Below are 21730 nucleotides of genomic sequence, written 5' to 3'. Positions count from 1 at the left end.
TTGATGAACCCTTGGTCTGACCCAGTATGGCAATTTCTTATGTTCTTATGATTATGCTATATTTAGCAAGCTGCTAATTAACAACAGTGTTTCGGTACTTTCCAGGTTCTTGTAGCCTGGTTTGGCCACTGTTGGAAACAGTGACCCACTATGGCAATTTCTTAAGTTCTTATGTTCTTAGGGTTGCTGCCATCAACCCAAGTACCTGTAGAAAGAATCACACTGTCAGGCGTATAGTGCTCACCAAGAGACACACCTGAGACATCAACTTTTGAATAAGACCTTCTGGCAAAAACACTTTGCCGTGCATCATGTCGAATCGCACACCCAGATACTCCAATGACTGAGATGGCTGAAGACTGATTTTGGCTAGGTTCACCACCCAACCGAGCTCCTGTAACAGGGAGATCACCCTGCAAGTCACCAGGCGCCACTTGGCAGTAGTGATCATATCATGATCAAATTTAACTAATGACTGGAAGGGGGACAATATGTAAATCTACAGCTCTAACACTAAATTTTCAAAAGGGAAATGTTGATTAAATGAGGAAAATAGAAAAAAAACAAAAGGTGTAGCTGCAAAGGTTAAAAGTGTAAAACAGGCGTGGACATTGTTTAAAAATATAATTTTAGAAGTGCAATCCAGATGTATTCCACGCATTAAGAAAGGTGGAAGGAAAGCCAAACAATTACCGGCATGGTTAAAAGGTGAGGTGAAAGAGGTTATTTTAGCCAAAAAATATCCTTCAAAAACTGGAGAAGGATCCATCTGAAGAAAATAGTGGAATGAAAAAATGTTTAGCAAAGGACAACAGGAAAATAGAGACAGTGTATTTCTCATGAACAAAAGCCTTTATTTCTTATGCACATAAGGAAGTCAGCTCGTAAGCCTAAGAAACTGACTTGATTGGTGGTTGAACTGGCCAATCTTAAATACAGTTTTGCCTGGTAATTAAAACAACACTCCTTTGATTTAGGGTCACAAGGTAAAAGGAAACATTTGCTTACTTCTAACATTCCACAGAGCCCTGGGAAACTAACTAACCTTGAAGATAAGAACATAAGAAAGAACATAAGAACATAAGATCTACATTTTATGACTACATTTATGACTACATTTTATGACTACAAAAAGATACATTACTTCTTCTACTTATCTAAAGAGAGACAGTTCGAGAGAATGCCTCAATTTACAAGCAAGCAGTACCCCCTGGAACCCTTTTGGTGAATTTCCACTAAACAGATGGCCCTAATAAATTTTATTATCACAATAGGAAAAAGCATAAGCATTTTCAAGTTAAGTGTAAATCATTGAGAATTTGAAATGAAATGAAGTTGGCTATAGAGGCAAAAACTCATAATAAAAACTTTTTAAAATATATCCAAAGCAAGAAACCTGTGAGAGTCGATTGATCTGTTAGATGACCGAAGTGTTAAAGGAGCTCTTAGGGAAGATAAAGCCATTGCAGAAAGACTACATAAATTCTTTGCTTACTAATGCGAATGTTGAGGAGATACCGGTTCCAGAGATGGTTTTCAAGGGTGATGAGTCATATGAACTGAACCAAATCACTGTGAACCTGGAAGATGTAGTAGGCCAGATTGACAAACTGAAGAGTAGCAAATCACCTGGACCTAATGGTAATCACCCCAGGGTTCTGAAGGAACTCAAAAATTAAATTTCAGATCTATTAGTAAAAATTTGTAACCTATTATTAAAATCATCAATTGTACCTGCAGACTGGAGGGTGGACAATGTAACGCCAATATTTAAAAAGGGCTCCAAATGTGATCCGGGAAACTATAGAACAGTGAGCCTGACTTGTAGGGACAAAAAAGCTTGGAACGTCTGAGACAAACCCTCATACCAAAGGGGCGCAGCAACTGCTTCTTATCCTCCCAAAACCGAGGAATTGGAGATTCGCCCCACTTACTGGCAAGTTTCTCCAACTCACTCCCAAACAAGCGTGAGCCTTTAAAAGGCAATTTTGTAAGGTTAGCCTTAGAGGTTGCATCAGCCAACCAATTCCTTAGCCATAACTGGCGTCTGGCCGCTATTACCGAAGCCTCTAGTCTGGCCGAGGTGCGGACCAAATCGCAGCCTGTTTCTGCTAAGAAGGTGGCAGCGGGTTCCATAACTGTCCTGGAAGACACTCCAGCCTCCTGAGAGAGAAGCAAACAAGAGTGACCCACCAGGGAACAACAGGAAGCTATCTGCAAAGTCATTGCCAGTGCTTCAAAAGCTTGCTTAAGGACGGCGATGGCCTCAATTCTATCATGCACATCCTTCAAGGCCACTCCTCCCACCACAGGGATAGTTGTCCTATAGAGACAGCTCAGACCAGCACATCCACTTTCGGGAAATGTGGATGTTCTCTTGCCACTGGATCCAGGGGGTAGAGGCCTTCCAAAGTCTGACCCCCCTTTTCAAAATTTGCCTCTGGTGCTTCCCAATCAAGATCAATCAATTCTTGAATGGCTTCCATAACCTGGAAAAAAACAAGAGGCTGTATGCAAAGAGACCAAAATGGGATTTTTCTTTGGATCAGACATGGAATCTGCTTCAGGAACTCCCAGCATGTTCAGTGTCTGGGAAATCAGGGTCAGCAATTCATCTCTATGAAAGAACTGCAGCATAATCCTATATGGTTCTAGTCCTGGAGCAATTTCCCCATCCTCCAGAGAGTCAGGATCTGCCTCATCATCAGTGTCCTCCGGATTCCTGTCAGGAACACCTGCAGCTTGATGAGTACTTTGGCGCTTAAATGTAATACCAGAAGAGGGAGAGGTCAGTGCCTGAAGAACTGACCTGACAAGATTGGACGGGGCTGAGGACTGCGCCTGAAGAATGGATTTCAATCCCTGAAAGAATTCTACCCAAGAAAAGGCAGAGGATCCATGCCAAACCAGGAGGCACTTTTGTGGTGCCCACTGAGCTGCCGTCCCCTGCTGAGGAACCAGTCAAGGGAGTTCCAGTATCAGGTGTTTCTCCTGACACATCTTTACCCATAACCTCACCAGGCTGGGAAGAACCAGGCTTAATAGAATCAGAGGAAGATAATTCTCCCTGATCCTCTAAACAGGGCTAGCGCAAGCTAGAGATCACTCCAGGCTGAGACACCCGAATATGACAGGCAGCGCACAAGGCAAAGCACTTAGGCTTCTTAGCTGTAGGCGCCATTCAATTTATTTTATATATGTGTCCAAAATTTAGACATCCAAGAGCTAGGCATCCCAAGACTAGGTTCCGCAAGGCTAGATGTCTCAACTTAAGCACACACAAACGTACACCCAATTTGTGTGCACAGGATAAGCGCGTGCCCAAGCCAGTCACCGCTTAACCTGGATGCCCAAGTCAACTCTCAACTAAGCGTCTGAAACCTGGACGTACACCGAGACGCACCACTGAACCAACGTCCGATAGAGGGCAGCTGAACGTGTAGGCAAAAGAGCAAGAAAACACTGTCGTAGCCTACCATGCGGAGCACAATGGAAAAGCTTCAGACTGAGGCCTAGCCAAAAGGGGCTGCTCAACTTGCAAGGCTGCCCATCCCCCCCCCCCCCCCCCCCCATCCCTGAAGCACCCTTGTGGCGAGATGAACTTCAGAATGGTGCGCCAAGCTTGGAGACTGGAGAAGGAGAATCCCTGAACAACCCTCCTTCACTGTCTCTCTAAGGTATCTTTTTTTTTTTTTTTTGTTTAAGTAAAACTTAGCTTCGCTCATCTCTTCTCGGCTGAGTACAGAGATAGTCTCCAGCTGCGGGAGGAGAGGGCATCTGCTGTTACCGCCACACTTGGCTTTGTTCACCCACTGCCTTTAAGCTGTACAATCAGTTAAGTCCACACTGGCTGATAAACCAGCTACCAGACCAAGGCACACATCTAAGTGGACCACAGAATTCACTTCAGGAATTCTCAACTGGGGGAAGGACCATTAGGTATCACTGCAGGAGAGCAGGACTAATTAATGTTCCTTTTATTTCTCCTTCCAAAATGTGAAGCGATCCCCAGTAGGGAGATGCACGTCCATCATTTGCTGGAAACGGAGAATACTGGCAGGCTGATGTGACTACAGGAGTATATATACTGTGGCATCAGTTTGCTCAGTCTCCATCTGCTGGTAGAGGTGCATAACCCACTAGGCCTGAATCCATCTATCCACATGCTAGGAAATAACCATTTACACCGGTAAATGACTTTTCAGCATTAACCTCTAAGGGGGTAATTTTCAAAGCCATGTATTGCATAAAATAGAAGGTTATGCATCAGTGGCTTGTTATAAAATTGGCAGAGGGTGGTGCGCATAAAAGTACATGTGCTACCTGATTTTGCACACACTTGTATGCGCACAAAACAATAGGCTTTCTATGGGGGAGGGGGGCGGAATTGGGATTTATGTGCATACTTTTGGTTTTAAAAAGTATTTGCATAAATTACCTGTGCGAGTTACGCCCTGCAAAGAAGCAGGTACAACTCTGTTCGGGTGCTTTGTGCACAATTCTTAGGGATCATTTTCAAAGCGAACTTCATCACATAAGTTTGCTTTGAAAATGTGCATAACTTATGTGTTTTGGCAATGCATAAATTAAGCAGGTTGTCGTGAAATTACCCACCCTAAGTCCAGATTGCGAGTGGTGCGCTGGATCACAGAATCCCCATTGGGCTATTTTATAAGGGATTGCCATTAGGGGACCACCAACCTTTTAGCATCTTCATAAAAGTAGAATCCTCCTTTTTATGATTTGCCTGCTTCCCCTTGTAAAACAAGCAGAGCAAACTACTGAATAGGTAGATCGCATGGCAAAGCAACACTTCTTACAATATTATTATTATTATTATTCTGCCCGTTAGCTCTTGTAAACTAACTTAAGGATAAAAAGGTGTGCGTCACATTGCTCCCAAGTTGCACGGCACTTGTGGTCCTTAGAGGTGTGCATGGAAAAGTCTTTTGTTTTATCTCTCATTTCATTTTCATTTTCAATTTATTTTTGGTTTTAATGTTATGTTGTTTCTTTATGCCCTTTCAAAGGGAAATGACATAAAATGAAACAAATGTTGTCATTCTTTCCCTCTCATTTGAAAATGACAGCTCATCGCTATGAGTTTTCAGACTGCGGGCCTCATTTACTGTTCTAGTTTACGTTTCTGTGATGACAATCATGACCTCAGTTAACTGCTCTCTGGCACTGCCCACATCTAGGCAGCTCCATCATGGAATATGCAGTGCAAAATGTCTGCTTTCTAAAAAGTATTACTGTAGAAAGAAGAGTCACCTATTTCATTCTTCTTTGTGAAGGTGGAAGCTGGACATCAGTGGTACCTTCAGGTGATCTACATCATTGGCCCAGAAACCATTGCAGGCCCTCGAGTGCAGCGTTCACTTGCCTACCAGCTGCAACGCAGTCGGCGGGACCTGGTGGACAAGAATGGCGGACTGACCCTGGACGACTCCCTGATCTACGACAATGAAGGTGACCAGATCAAGAACGGCACCAACATGAAATCGCTGAGCCTCGAGATGGAGGCAGCAGCTTCCCCTTCCTCCTCCTCCCAAACAGGCACTTCCATAGGTGGGGCCTTTGCTGCCGTGATGTTGCTTCTGCTGGTGCTCTTGGCTGTTTGCTTCTTAACTAGGAAGTGCAAGAAGCAAAAGAAGAGCAGGCCTGCCAAAAATGTAATGGAGGAGTATCCTCTCAACACGAAGATGGAGGCTTCAAAGAAAAGCACAGACCAGTTTGAGAAAAATTTTATCAGACACTACTGCACTGTGAGAAACATTAACATACTGAACAGAAGTGAGGATGCGTATAAAGTTAAAGGTGTCAAGGTGAAACAAGTCAACCTAGAGGTCAAAGTTCACAACAACCTACATGACGGAACAGAAGTTTGATTGTGAATGCATATGTATATTTTTTAATGGCTTTTTATAAATTGTACAAAGAAAAATGCTAGTATTTTTATAATCTTGTGAGCAAAAAAAGGAAAAATGGCATTTCTTGGTGTCTAGCCATGCATCACATCAACTTACAACTGAGCTACCTCATTACACAATATGCAGAAGCATTGGTGCACAGGATAGACAATGCTTTTAGGCTTTCCTGTAGTACCTCCTTCTGCACTTTGCTATATTTCTCAGCAAACCTACTGTATCTTTTCTTTGACATCCCAGGACTCAAGCAGTCATAGTGTCAGGATGCAAGGGTTTTAGGCATCCTAGATGAACCTTTAATCTTGCTCCCTGCCCCGTTAACACACCTGCCTATCAGTGGTAGCTCTGGCACAGCATCCATCTCTCACTATCATGTCACCCTTTGCCAGGTCCTGCAGCCCCGCTCTCTTTGCCCCCCTATCCACAGAGCCCAGCATCCCATCTCTCTATTCCCCTATCCAGCATCTCTCCTCGCTTCTTCCCTCTCCAACATCCTTTTTTCCTGTCACTCCCTGCTTAGCACATCAGCAGTCTCATTGCCCCTTTTTTTCAGGGCTCAGCATCCTCTCTCTCTAAATCCCCTACTGCCCAGAATCCTTTCTCCACCCACCCAGCTCTACAACTTCCCTGCACACCCAGCTTCCTCTCTGTCTCCACCCCCTACATCTACCTAGCATCCATTCCCTTCTTTTTTTTTTTGTGATGCCTTGCCTTAAATATGGGTAGTGGGCACCTAGAGTTTTCCAGGGTTTTTGCTGCCACCTCTATCCCAAAATAATTTGTCACCTAGGCATCTGCCTGGTTCATCTAATGGAAGAACCATCCCTGCATTATATTATCCAGTATGAGAATCAGGGTAATTATAGCAAGGTTAGCAAACAGTAATGGGCATTGTATGTGCTTAACATTGGCCTGAGACAAATTAGCATGTGCTGCACCTATCCATTAGGATTTCCAAGGTCCATTACATGAAATTAGTGAAAAGGAAAAACAGGAGGATATTTGGGTAAACATGACACCTTTATAATATTAATGAGTGTTTAAATATGCTGTAATTCTAGACTACTAAAGACCCTGCCGCAGATAGTGGAAGGCCCTGTTATCTCTTCCCTACTACTTTGATATTTTATTTTAGTTTTGTGTTGTGATTGCTTTACTCAGTGCTCCCTTTCTACAAGGCCAGGGGTGGACAACTCTGGTTCTCAAGAGCCACAAACAGGCCTTGTTTTCAGGATATGCATAATAAATATGCATGAGATCAGTTTGCATACAATGGAGCAGTGCTCACAAATCTATCTCGTGTCTATTCACTGTGGATATCCTGAAAACGAGACCTGTTTGTGACTCTTGAGAACCAGAGTTGGCCACCTCTGTACTAGGCCCATTTTATAATTTTAAATTGTTTCTAACAGTTTTCCTCCATTAATTAACTCTTCCCGGCTGATCACTTTGCATCTTTTTATATTATTTATTTTACAAAATCTTATATATTCCACAACCTTCCAATAATTTAACAAAATAAAAAAAACAAGAACAGTAGTGAAGTCAACTGTTACTTATGTTTTTGTTGGGGGTTGGTTTCTTTTTTTTTTTTTTTTCTGGTAATTTCTTTAAAGCATTTGGAAGCCTTTTGACATACGATTAAAGATTTTCGACAAAACAATAGAGCATAGCAAATGAGTTAAAGAAATGTGGGAAATTAAGCAGTGAAGTTTAAGTCTGCTGCCAGAATGACTGAGCATTACTGAATTAGAAAGGTTTTGCTACACTAACACCCTTCTAGATTTTCCCTCCCCCCTGTACCTCAAGCTTCATCTGAACAGATGCTTCTCCATCATGGCGCACAGCCTTGCTGCTGTGAGAAAATACCACATTATATGCCATCTCTTATTTATCAAAGATCAGGCCCAATAGATGAGAGATTCATGCCAATTACAATCCAAAAGGGCAAGGCTCAGTTTGAGCATTGACAGAAAACTATACCTCCTCTGACACACATGTACGTTTTTGGATAGGTATCTGCAATATGATTTTAATAATTCCTAAAATCAAGTTTAAAAATAATCTAGATCTTTCCGCTGTATAGTTCTCTATTATTGATGCCCATAGGAATCCTGGCCAGCATGAGGGATGGCGGAATATCTCCTTAGAGACGCATACTCAGGGCCTCTTCTTCACTGGGTAGGGGGGTCACCTCGGTGGTGACAGCCGTCCTTCCTCCCACTGTCTCGCCCTCGGCCTCAGATTACCCATGTCACACTCCATAGCACTTGTTGGGACTGTTAAGATCTGATCAGCATCCAGAAAGTGAACTGGTGCCAGTAAATACCATGATGATATCAAGCCCCCTTGGTTCATAATTAAAAAATCAGCACATAAGGGATGGGAAGTTCAGATAGGCTCAACCTCGCTCAAGTTTTCCCATATATTTCTGATTTAGCTATATAACCCTTTGACAACAATCCGAATTCTAATGCCTTATCCAGTTTTACAAGATTTGATTTGTTCAAAATTTGCAAATGACTGGAAAGAACTGCAGTGTGAGATTTCTCTGACTTTGAAGGAAGAACTTGTTTATATTTGCTGAATAAGCTGAGTGGAGAAGGGACTGGGAGATCTTCTCTTGGTAAATTTCACACTGTCAATGTGATTTATGATAGCAATTGTACGACAGTTGGGGATCAAATGCGCAAGCCAACCCATGTGCTGGCTCAAGGAGTCATCTTAAAAGTTGAGTCAACATAGTTGCAATTAGCTTGAATTTTGGTAAGCTGTGCCAGGCAAGTCAAAATTCAGTTCCACCAACATGTGCTCAGAACTGGCTGGAGAAGAAAAAATGAAACAAGTTGGGCCAATCACAAAGCTTCCTTCAAGCCAGGTCTTCTCCAGCCTGTTCAGGAGACCCCACAGTCAGTCATATTTTCAGGATATCCACAATGAATATGCATGAGATAAATTTGCATACACTGGTCTACCATATGTGCAAATTTATCTCTTGCATCTTCGTTATGGATATTTTAAACTGGACTGCTTTGGGGTCTTCAAGATTGGTTTGGGAAGGCTTTGTTCACGTACTTCAGTTTGAGGACGGGGGTTGCAACTCATCCATCCCTAGTTCCTACTGACTTCATGAAGCACTATTTTTAGTTGCTTGTTTGGAAAATAGCAGCTTTCACCTCCATGCTCCCCAATTGGCAGCAGTGTAGACAAGCCTACATTTTGTGGGTGAGTGTAAAATTTTTACTTGATCTTTCTGTATTATCTAAGTACTAAATTAAAGAAAACTTCTATTAAAAAATCAGTTATTCTTTCTTCTATAGAGGAAATACAAGTACGGTGCCCATTTGTTCACCCTTATTGTATTCTTCGATGCAATCAATAAGACATGCACCTCTTCCAAGTTCTTTCCTGGTAGCTCAGGCACTTGCATTTGATATTATATATGTATATCCACAAAGACCGTGTCATATTATTCATGCACACATTACTAATTTTACTGTATGTGTATATATACTCACTTTCATTTTCTTCTTGATGTATAAAGTTTCATTGATGACTGGCTTAATTTCTGTAAATATAATTGTGCAATCTGCAGGTCCTGCATGAAATTAAGACTTGATTATCCAGGTTCTCTAATGTAACTTCATCTGGTGCATTGTGGGCTACTGTATTTGTGCGGTTTTATTGACTGAAAGGATCAGGCTGGTTGGGGATTTGGATTCCACCGTGTCACATTCTCCAAATTGCTTTGATTTGCACATTGCACAAAAAAAGAAGAGGCCATACAGTTCAATAACTGGGGACAATAATCAAGATGTCAAAGAGAAAAAGCCCTCAGAACAAGCTGTTATACTACTTTAGAAAAATATTTTAATAAGCATATCTTTCTCAAACACATGAGAACAAAACTAAAATTGAAAATTAAAATTATTTTTAATAATAAGTGAAAAAGATGTGTTTATATCAGACACAATAGTCCCTCTTAACCACAGGGAAACATGTAACTCCAAATAATCATTTCACATCAAAAAGCTCTTCCCAGTGTTCCAAAAAATTTTAACCAAATTCCCTAAATATAAAAATACAAAACAATTGAAACTGAAAATCTTATAAGAAAGCAATACTTAAATATTTCCAATCAGCTAATACCAGATGCAGTCGACAAAATAGATGTATGTCCGAAAGATATACAAAAGTTTGCCATCAGCTGGAAAAGAAACTCCTGTTTAGAGGAAGCTGGGCACTGCAATATATGGTTCATGTTTTGCCAGAAAGCTTCTTCAGGAAGGCACAAACATCTCGAATCAGGAGATAAATATATTGTGTCAAAAGAGAATGCTGGGCTTTTATTTATTGTTTTTTCTACAAAACAATCTTTACGCCAATCAAACTGACATGACAAATCCATTTTATTTATTCAAAAATATTCAAAAATAAAAAGCCTTACATTCTAATAAAATTGACAAAAATATTGTATATGTCAAAATAGCCACATAAGTGGTAGAAATGGTCAACCAGGAAAGCTTGTAATATTGCTGCGAAAATTAAAAAATGAAATAATTATATATTTTCTCAGTGAATGGTTTTACTAGCCATAAGCAGAATAATTCTGGTATTTGGCAGCAATTTTATAGAGGAATAACTGCTGCATATTCAAATATGGGAACATACCAAAGATTTCTGTTAAAAGAAGTGCCTTCCATTCTCCCTCCTAATTTAGCAATAAATCCACCATTGTTCTCTACGGTGAAGAGACTACGAAACATCACCCCCACATGAGAGCTAAATTTTCTCACCACAAAATAAGGGGGACAATTTGAAAAGCAGCGTGTGGTTCCCAGTGCGCGCACCTGGGCGCGCTGATTTTATAACATGCGCGAGCTGGCGCGTGCATGTTATAAAATCCAATAGCCGCGCACACATGTGCGGGCGGCCTGCGACTCGCGCACGCGGGGGGAGAGGGAATTTTATAATGTAACACGCAGCAACGTGAGTAGGGCTTCCCCAGTTCCCTATATCCCTATCTAACCTTCCTATCTTCTCCCCTCTCCTCCCCGATCCCTACCCCCTACCTCTTAGATTTTTTTTACATTTTTTTACCTTGCTGCTCCTTTGGAGCAGCAGTAGATTCCACGCGCCGGCCAGCTGCTGGTGCGTGCTTTCCCGGCCCACCCAGACCATGCCTCCCCATCCCGCCCCTTTGGAGAGGCCCGGCACTTCGGTACGTAACCCCCCCGTTTTTACGTGTGTGGCCCTTTCAAAATCGAGCCGTAAATGTCTACTGGTAAATTATTTGAATGTATCCATTGTGTTAACAGTGAGAGTTGCAGATACAATTCAGATGTTCAATAATTCTAGTTTTGATCCTCTTTGTGTTTTTTTTCCCAATACAAAAATGCCCACATGGGCAGACAATCATATAGATGGCTTGTGAAGTATTATAGTCAGTCAAGGAAGTCAACATATGGTTATCAAAATAAATAAGGATGTACTGGACTGCAGGTTTTCAAGCAATATTCATCTACAGAACAGTTACTACACTTATAATAGCCTGCAATAGAGGTGACTGTCAATAAAGAGACTGGATGCCTAAAAAACACCAAGCAATCTCTCAAATTTCTGTCCCACAGAAAGGCAAAATGAGGTGGTGTCTGAAAAGCAGTCTGGCTTTCTGAAAGATGCAAAAGGATCAATATAATCTTTCAAATTAAATAAACAGACATAGAAACATGACGGCAGAAAAAGACTGAATGGCCCATCCAGTGTGTCCATTCATCCGATTAATTTAGCATTATAATTCTCATCGCTCCCTTAGAAATCCCCTGTATTTAACCCATGCTTTCTTGACTTCAGATACGTTTTTTTTTTGTCTCTGCCACTTCCACTGGGAGCCCATTCCATTCATCCACCACCCTCTCTGTAAAGAAATATTTCCTAAGATTGCTCCTGTGTCTACCCCCTTTCAACCTCATCCTGTTCTCACTTTGTTTCCAAATGTTTGCCAAGAAAGATGTGGTTATCAAAAAATGACTTTGAAATAGTATAATAGTTTGTTCTTTTTTCCTTTTATTTTCCCCACACCATATCGGAAATGAACTACACTCTTAAGCCAGGTTATGTGCAGTTACCATCGTGATGTTTGCATTACGTGAGACGGACTACCGCATAATGGGAAATGCTGGTGGCAATAACTGACCCATCTAAGCAGGTTCATCTTAAATGCCTAACATTTCTTTTTTATAATTAGTAATTTTATTGTCAAAAGTCAAAAAGATAACAGTAAGAATGCAGATTAAGGCCTACAACTTGTTAGGACAACAAGTACCAGGAAAAAGTATGTCAGCTCAGGTGTATTCTTTTTTCCCAGTGTGGATTCACATTTGCACTGAAGATCTTGTGTTCTGTCATTTAACCACTGGAGGACGCTGCAGATTTCTGCGACTTTTACTGGAATGAATGCTGTCATTTTGAGGCTCCTAATGCATACTTTGTGCTATACAGTCCCGACCGCATGCCCATTCTGTATTCCTCTACTTATTGTAGCCGTTATTCTGCAAAATTCAGGAGGTGTGACAGAATAATTACATCCAGGATAAAATATCAAATGCTGACCCAATTCCTCCTTTATTTTTATGCCTGAGGGAAAATGTTAGCTGAATATCTCCAGCTGTTTGGTCGCATACAAGGTGCAGGAGTTTTGCAGAACTGAGCCTTATTTCCCTAGCTGCTCTTTAGAGGCCTTGGTGTAATCTAAGTAAATCAGTTGTGGTGCTATCAACCTGTATAATTATGTATTTCAAATTACCAGTCGTCTTATTATGGACAATATGTTATTAATAATACATGGCAGAAAATGTGTTTTTACTTAATAAAAATAATTTTGGATATACAGGGAAAGGGTTGGCTTTGTTGTTTATGTACCCTCAGATCTTTCACAGATTTTCTTTACAGTATCGGGCGGATTTTGCATAGGCCGCCGGGGGGCGCGTAGGTCCCGGGGTTTTTCGAAGGGGGCGTGTTGGGGGCGGGACCGGATGAAGCAGCGTTTTGGGGCGGGGCGCGGCATTTCGGGGCGGGCCTGGGGGCGTGGTTTCGGCCCGGGGCGTTCCAGGGGTGTGGCCGCGCCCTCCGGACCCGGTCCCGGGTTGGGTCTCGGCGCGCGTGGATTTACGTCTCCCTCCGGGAGGCGTAAATCCATGGATAAAGGTAGGGGGGGTTTAGATAGGGCCGGGGGGGTGGGTTAGGTAGGAGAAGGGAGGGGAAGGTGAGGGGAGGGCGAAAGAAAGTTCCCTCCGAGGCCGCTCCGATTTCGGAGCGGCCTCGGAGGGATTGGAGGCAGGCTGCGCGGCTCGGCGCGCGCCAGCTGCCCAAAATCGGCAGCCTTGCGCGCGCCGATCCAGGATTTTATAAGATACGCGCGCCTACGCGCGTATCTTATAAAATCCAGCGTACTTTTGTTGGCGCCTGGTGCGCCAACAAAAGTACGCGATCGTGCTTTTTTTAAAAATCTACCCCTATTTGCGTACAGAGACACTAAAAAAAAATTTGTTTTTATTTTGAAATTTGCATTAGACAAGAAGATCTTATCTAAAAAAGAAAATATTTGACCTGAATTATTTTGGTTTTCATATTTCTGATTTTCATGCAGTGTGAACCTTGATTTATTAAGGTAGCAAAGAGTATTTTTAGGGGTTGTTCCCGAGTATATGGCAGCTTAGTGTAGGTTAACAGTACAATCTATAGGCTTCATCGGATGAGGCCTGTCTTGTCCATCCCATAGACAGACATTTCAGTAGCTGGTGTTAATAATAATAAAGCAGAGTTCCTTACCTGTAATAGGCGTTCTCCGAGGACAGCAGGATATTAGTACTCACACATGGATGACATCATTCAATGGACCCAGCACAGAAAAATTAAATCAGAGTTTCTAGAACTTAGACTGTGCCTCATTGGGCATGCTCACGTATGCCATTATACCGCACGTCCACACAGGGACCCTCCAATGAAGAAAAATATTTATGAAGAAGCCAATTCCAGGGGGAGGTGGTCAGGTTTCGTGAGGGCTGATATCCTGCTGTCCTTGGAGAACCCCTGTTACAGGTAATCAACTCTACTTTCTCTGACACAAGCAGGATGACATGTCTTCACAAATAGGGAATCCCTAGCGCTAGGCTGCCTCCAATAAAAAAAAAAGAGGAAACAATGTTTTTGTTGGCAACAAGCCCTTTTTTTTTAACCTATGAGAGGCAGCATGGAACAGAAAGAACAAGCACTAGGAGGAAAAAGAGTTGTATTCTGTACCTTAAATTCCAAAGAACAGATTGGCCAAACCTACTATCATATCAACCATCCCTATCCAAACAGTAATGAGATGTGAATGAATGGAGAGAACTCCACATTGCAGCCTTGCAGATCTTCTCCATGGGGACTGATCACAAGTGAGCCACCGACACTGCAAATGGCTCGAACAGAGTGAGCCTTAAAATGACCCACCAGATTCAGGTCTACCTGGGCGTAACAAAAGGAGATATAGAAATTATAGAAATTAGAAATATAGAAATATATATATATAGAAATTAGAAATTATAGAAATATAGAAATTAGAAATAGAATGTTTGTAAACAGCGATCCCCAGCTTATTTGTGTCAAAAGAAACATAAAGTTGGGTGGACTTTCTAAGGGTACAAGGCCAAGGCTTTCTTACAATCCAAACTATGCAGTGCTTGTTCACCTTGGTGTACATGTGGCCTGGGAAAAAATATTGGCATGATAACTGACTGGTTAAAGATGGAATTCCAATACCACCTTAGGCAGAAACTTACATTGGGACCACCCTATCATGATAAAACTTAGTATAAGGAAGATAAGTTACTAGAGCCTGAAGCTTACTGACTGCACATTAAAGTGACCACCACCAAAAGCATAACCTTTCAGGTCAGGCACTTCAAATCACAGGTGTGCAAGGACTCAAAGGGAGTTTTCATCAGTTGGGAGAAAGCCACGTCAAGATCCCAAGACACCGCTAAAGATCTGATTGGAGGCTTCAGATAAAGCAAACCCATATAAATCAGACAACTAAAGGCTTAATAGAGATGTGTTTACCTTCTCCTTGGTGACGGAGATCTGACTCAGACAAATGTAGAAGGTAATCAAGTAGTTTGTGTGAAGCAGGAGAAAAGATCTTTTGCTCACACCACTCTGAAAACAGTAAAAAAATAAAATATATAATTTGTGATAGGTGAGATGGTGTTTTTCTCATTTCCTAAAAATTTTGACTGGCACCTATGTTTTTTTTATATAAACGTGTGTGTGTATATATGTGTGTGTGTGCGCATATATATATATATATATATGTGTGTGTATATGTGTATATACACACAAACAACACCAAAGATGTTGACAGCAACCAACACACCACAGCAGAAAAGACACAGACACCAAATAAACATACCACAAATGAAAACTCTCAAAAACATTATGAGATAGATCTTCAAAAAGTACGCTGGATTTTATAAGATACGCGCGTATCTTATAAAATCCGGGGTCGGCGCACACAAGGCTGCGCAAAAACGGCAGCCTGCGCGCGCTGAGCCACGCAGCCTGCCTCCATTCCCTCCGAGGCCGCTCCGATTTTGGAGTGGCCTTGGAGGGAACTTTCCTTCGCCCTCCCCCCACCTTCCACCCCCCGGCCCTATCTAAACCCCCCCCCCCTTACCTTTGTCGGCAAAGTTACGCCTGCTTTCAGCAGGCGTAACTTTGCGCGCGTCGGCCGGCAGCCCCGCTCCGTCCTCTGGTCCCGGGGGCTGTTCCGGAGGCCTCGACCACGCCCCCGGGCCGGCACCACACCCCCGGGCCCGCCCCCGAAACACCGCGTCGTTTCGGGAACGCCCCGGACACGCCCCTCCCACCCCTTTTCGAAAGCCCCGGGACTTACGCGCGCCGGCGGCCTATGCAAAATAGGCGCGCGTAAATCCGGAACTCCAGTCCTCGAGTGTCACAAACAGGCCAGGTTTTCAGGATATCCTCAATGAATATGCATGAGAGAGATTTGCAAACAATGGAGGCAGTGCTTGTAGATCTCTCTCCTGCATATTCATTGTGGATATCCTGAACTGTTGGTAGCACCTTTGCATTTAAGGTGTTTACACACCGCTCTATGGTTGCTGGATCTATGCAATCTATGGAGGTGAAAGCTGGGTCCTTTGTCAGGGAGGATTTGGGCGTGGTATGGTGGGAGATAAATAGCAGTTCTGTTTTGTTGGTATTAAGGGCAAGGTGGAGGTTGGTGAGTAGGGAGTTGATGGATGAGAGGAAGATTTCCCAGTGCTTTAAGGCATCGGAGATGGAATCCTGGGTAGGTATGACGATTTGGATGTCGTCAGCATATAGATAGAACTTTAGGCCAAGGTCTGAGAGTAACTGGCAGAGGGGTGTGAGGTAAATGTTAAAGAGGGTTGTATATGTGTGTGTATATATATGTGTGTGTTTGTGTGTTTATATATATATATATGTATGTGTATGTATATATATGTATATATGTGTATGTATATATAAATATATATGTATGTGTATATATATATATACATATATATATATATATATATATATATGTGTGTGTGTGTGTGTTTATTTATTTAATTAATTCTTTTCTATACCGGTTTACATCCAAACTGAAGGTAGAAAGTACATCAGACAGGGACAGGGGATGGAACTGTAAGGAACAGGAGAGAAAGGTAACCGGAATATGGCAAACAAGAGGTCAGAATAAATAGATAAGTTATGTTACATTGTTTAACTTGTTAACAAATAAGTTCAAGTAACATACTGATGCAGCAGGGGGATGAGGCGCAAGGGATCTAATCTGGGTAAGCCTGTTTGAAGAGACAGGTCTTTAACTTATTTTTCAATTTGATGGTGCAAGGCTCAAGACGGAGGTTTGTGGGTAGCCAGTTCCAGCGGGTGGGACCAGCAATGGAGAAGGCTCGGTCCCTCGTGGAGGTGCGGTGTGCCTTCTTGAGGGATGGGATATGGAGGGTTCCTATGTTATTTGCTCTGGTGGGGCGGTCTGAGAGTGTGAGATGGAATGGCTCGTCAAGCCAGTTGGAGTTGTGTCTGTAGATGGATTTGTGAATAATAGTGAGGGTTTTATAGAGGATACGCGAGGGGATCGGGAGCCAATGCAAGTCTTTAAGGATGGGGGTAATATGGTCATATTTATGGGCATTTGTAATGGTTCTTGCGACCGCATTCTAGAGCATTTGAAGTAGTTTTATGGTGGAGTAAGGGAGGCCTAGGAGTAGGGAGTTACAATAGCCCATCTTGGATGAAAGGGTGGCTTGAATGACAGTACGGAAATCATAGGTATGGAGTAAAGGTTTTAGTTTTTTCATGACATTAAGCTTATAGAAACCTTCCTTGAGGATAGAGTTGATGCATTTTTTCAGGTTCAGTTGTTGGTCAATCAAGACACCAAGGTCTCGTACGAAGAGCTGAGAGGAGATGGACCTATATGCAGGGTCGCTTGCGAGGGAGGGTTTAGGGATCTGGTGTTGGGAGATGAAGAGCAGTTCAGTTTTAGAGGTATTTAGGGCGAGGTGGAGATTCATGAGTAGGGTGTTAATGGAAGCAAGACATTTCTCCCAGAATTTTAGAGAATCAGAGATTGAGTCATGAATTGCTATGATGATTTGGACATAATCAGCATAAAGGTAGAATTTGAGGCCAAGGTCGGATAGCAGCTGGTAGAGGGGGGCGAGGTAAATATTGAATAGGGTAGATGAGTGGGAGGAACCTTGAGGAACTCCTTGGGAAAGGGAGTAATGAGTAGATTCAGCATTGCCTATTTTGACAGAGAATTGTCTATTGGACAGGTATGATTTAAACCAGAGGAGGGCTGAGCCTGAGATGCCTATGTCAGATAGGCAGGAGATGAGGTGGTTGTGGCTTATTGTGTTGAACGCCGAGGAGATGTCAAGTAGGGTGAGGAGGTAGCAGTGACCTTGCTCCATGCCTCTGATGAGGTGGTTAGATAGGGTGAGGAGAAGTGTTTCAGTATTAAAGTGCTTGCGAAAACCGAATTGTGAAGGGTGTAGGATATTGTTGCTTTCGAGGTAATCCATGAGTTGGGTGTTGACTACCTTTTCTATGATTTTAGCAATAAAAGGGAGGTTTGAGATAGGACGAAAATTGGTTGGGTTGTTGGGGGTCTAGCAAGGGTTTTTTTGAGCAGGGGTTTGACAACTGCGTGTTTGAGTGTGTCTGGGACTGTGCCAGAGGAGAGGGAGCAATTGATGATGCTGGCTAGGGGTTTGGTGATGGTGTTAGGAATGGTGAGGAGTGCTTTGGTGGGGATGGTGTCTGTGGGGTGGGATGCGGGTTTAATCTTTTTAAGAATGGATTCGATTTCCTTGGATGAGGTAAGGTCAAGGGAGTCAAGGGTGGTAGTGGTTGAGCTTGGGCCAGGAGGCATGGGAGGTGGGGTGAGGGGGAATCTGAGGAGGATGTTTGCTATTTTTTTGTGGAAGTAAAGTGCTAGTTCTTCACATTTGTTACTAGCTTCGTTGTCAGAGATGGGAGGAGTGGAGGACCTAGTGAGATCCACAACATAGGAGAAAAGGGCTTTGGGGTTGTACTTGTATTCATGTGTTTTTGATGCATAAAAGTCACATTTGGACTTAAGTGTAGAGAGTCTGTAGGAGTGCAGGGCAGATTTGAAGATGGAAGTATGTTGGGGTGAGGGGTCTTTACGCCAGATTCTAGGGATGTGAATTGTTTATCTGACGATTGAAAATATCGTCCGATATTTTCAATATCGTCAGATATCGGGGGGTCCCCGATAGCGATAGGAAACCCCACAATTAATTTAGAGGGTTTTCTTATCATTATGGGGGGGAGGGGGGGGGCGGGAAGAAAGGACACAACCTAAAAACACAACCTGACCCTTTAAAATGAGTTTGTTAGTATCCCCCCACCCTCCGGACCCCCCCAAAAAATTTTTAAATACCTGGTGGTCCAGCGGGGGTCCCGGGAGCATTCTCCTGCGCTCGGGCTGTCGGCTGCCACTAATCAAAATGGCGCAGATGGCCCTTTGCTCTTACCATGTGACAGGGGCTATCGGTGCCATTGGTCGGCCCCTGTCACATGGTAGGTCCACTGGATGGCCCGCACCATTTTTAAAGATGGCGCCGGCCGTCCATTGCTCCTACCATATGACAGGGACCGGCCAATGGCACGGATACCCTGTCACATGCTAAGGGCAAAGGGCCATCGGCGCCATTTTGTTTACTGGCAGCCGACAGCCCGAGTGCTGGAGAATGCTCCCGGGACCCCAGCTGGACCACCAAGTATTTAAAAAAAAATTTTGGGGGGGGGCCGGAGGGTGGGGGGATACTAACAAACTCATTTTAAAGAGTCGGCTGTATTTTTTGGTTATCGGCTCGGGCGCAGCCGATTAAAAAAAAAAAAAAAAAAAACCCGATCGGACTGCAAGATAAAAATTCACAATGTGAATTGGAACCGGAATCCGAACCGATACCGGTTCCGATTCACTTCTCTACCAGATTCTCTCACTCCTTCTGAGTTTATTTTTCATTATTTTTAACTCAGCAGTGTACCATGGTTTTTTATTTTTTGATGCTGGGTGAAAGTTTTGGCTGGTGACTAGGCATAATTCGTTCGCGATGTCAAGGGTGAGGTTGCTCCACCAGGCAAGTGCAGTTTCAGGGTTGGTACAGTCGAGTTTGGGCAGAGAAGTGGAGAAAGCTGAGATCAGGTCCTCACTGGAGCAGGATTTTCTGAAGACAATGGTGGCATTTTGTGCAGGGGTGCACAAGGTTGGGGGCATTTATCAAAAGCAGGGTTTTGATGAGGGAATGGTCAGACCAGGGAACAGGGGTGCATGAGGGTGTGTTAGGTGACTGGATGCAGGAGTTAATGAAAATAAGGTCTAGGGTGTGCCCAGCTTTATGTGTGGGGGAAGAGACGAGTTGTTTAAGGCCAATGGCATGGAGTGAATTAAGAAAGGTTTCACAAGATGATGAGAGGGGGAGGGAGTCTACATGGAGATTGAAGTCTCCTAGTATAATGGCTAGGATTTCGATATTGATGTCAGAAATGAATTCAATCTGGGGGAAGGGTTGAGGTCTAGAAGGCCAGGGAGGGGGGGGGGGTATAGACAAGGCAGACTTTGGAGTTCAGGGGATTTGAACAGGCCAATTTCAAATCTGGGAGGGGTATCAATATTCACAGGTTTGAGTTTTAGATGCTTTTTAACTGCTAAAAGGAGGCCACTGCCTCTTTTCTTAAGTCTAGGGATGGTGAAAATAATCATAGGAGAGCGTGGGGAGCTGATTAAGGAGGACAATGTCGGAATCCTTGAGCCAGGTTTCTGTGACAACGCAGATTTCCAGCTTGCAATCAAGTAGTAGATCGTTAAGGATTGCTTTTTTTTTAGAGAGAGATTGTGCATTGAAGAGAACTAGGGAAAGGGTTATAAGTCCCAGTAGTTGTGTCAGGGGGGAGATGAGGATGGGGAGAAGGGATTTGCGATGAGCGGGAGGGTTGGTGAGGGTGGAATGGGGGTCTGTGGGAAGGATAGTGAATGTGGGGGATTGGATAGGTTGTCATGGTGGGATACGGGAGATTGAGCAAGGAAACAAATGAGAACAGAAATAGCAAAGGATGACAGCCAGGGGGGGAGGAGCGGGTTGGCACAATAGAAGCCCATTTGACAATAATTAGCTTGATTACCAAAGGGTGAGCAGATACAATAGTAAAATAGGAGTATAATTAACACTGAGGCTAGAATAAATGTACAGTTAACAAAAGCGGTGCGGCAATAGTAAATAGACAATAGAGGTACAATTAATAATGAATAGCTGGGTTAGTTTAGAGGGGGCGAATACTGTAGTGAGAAGGGGGTAACGAGATAAAGTAATGGTTCTGGTACATTGGTTTAATCAGAAAGGATGGGATGTTAAGGGGGGAGGGGAGGGGCTGGGCGATCGGGAATGGGGGGTAGGAGAGAGCACTAAGGGGAGCACAAAGGGGTGCACTAAGGGGCAGGCCCCTTGGTCGCGCTCCTTAGGCGCACGACGCCTGCGGTCAGGGCCTTCCTTTTACAGAGCAAGGTAGGCCGGAAGCAGCGTCAGCGGGTGGGGTCCTCTCGTGGTGAGAGGGCCAGCCTTGCCTGATGCTGGTCTCGGGTCCAGGTGGTCGCGGTGTATGTGTATATATGTATGTGTATATGCGTGTGTGTGTGTATATTTATATATATATGTGTGTATATATATAAATATATATATATATATATGTTTATATATGTGTGTATGCAGGGCCGGAGGAACCACTAGGCGAGCTAGGCCTGTGCCTAGAGTGCCGAGACCTAGGGGGCGTCGTGGCAGGCAGCAGAATTTTGAAAGGGCAAAAAGTGCCCTTTCAAAATTCTGCCAGCCCTCGACTCGCCTAGGTGGAGACCAAGCACCAAGACTTAGGGGGCACTGCGGCAGGCAGCCAGCTCCCGACTCGCCCTGCCTCCCCGCCAGTGCCACCCTCCCGACTCCCCTCTAGTGGTCCAGCGGAGGTCCCGGGAGCGATCTGCCGCTCCCGGGACCTCAGCTGCCACTAAGCAAAATGGCGCCGGTGGCCTTCAGCCCCTACCATGTGACAGGGGCCAACCAATGGCACCGGGGCCCCTGTCACATGATAGGGGCTGAAGGCCACCGGCGCCATTTTGCTTAGTGGCAGCCGAGGCCCCGGGTGCGGCAGATCGCTCCCGGGACCTCCGCTGGAACACTAGCGCG

General features: G+C 43.7%; 1 protein-coding gene across 1 annotated transcript in view; it reads left to right on the top strand.

The window, feature by feature from the left end:
- The window catches only part of FRAS1 (Fraser extracellular matrix complex subunit 1), an 868026-nt gene extending 856979 nt beyond the window's left edge, over positions 1–11047 (top strand). Inside the window, exon 74 of the mRNA XM_029600388.1 lies at positions 5298–11047. Within this exon, the coding sequence (XP_029456248.1) occupies positions 5298–5891 (594 nt within the window). The 3' untranslated portion in view covers positions 5892–11047. The remainder of the gene's footprint in view (positions 1–5297) is intronic.
- The last annotated feature ends 10683 nt before the right edge of the window (positions 11048–21730 follow it).

This window comes from Rhinatrema bivittatum, chromosome 1, assembly GCF_901001135.1.
Source record: "Rhinatrema bivittatum chromosome 1, aRhiBiv1.1, whole genome shotgun sequence".
NCBI classification, from domain to species: domain Eukaryota; kingdom Metazoa; phylum Chordata; class Amphibia; order Gymnophiona; family Rhinatrematidae; genus Rhinatrema; species Rhinatrema bivittatum.
Note: the sequence above shows the minus strand (reverse complement) of the source record. Positions and strands in the feature narration are given on the sequence as shown.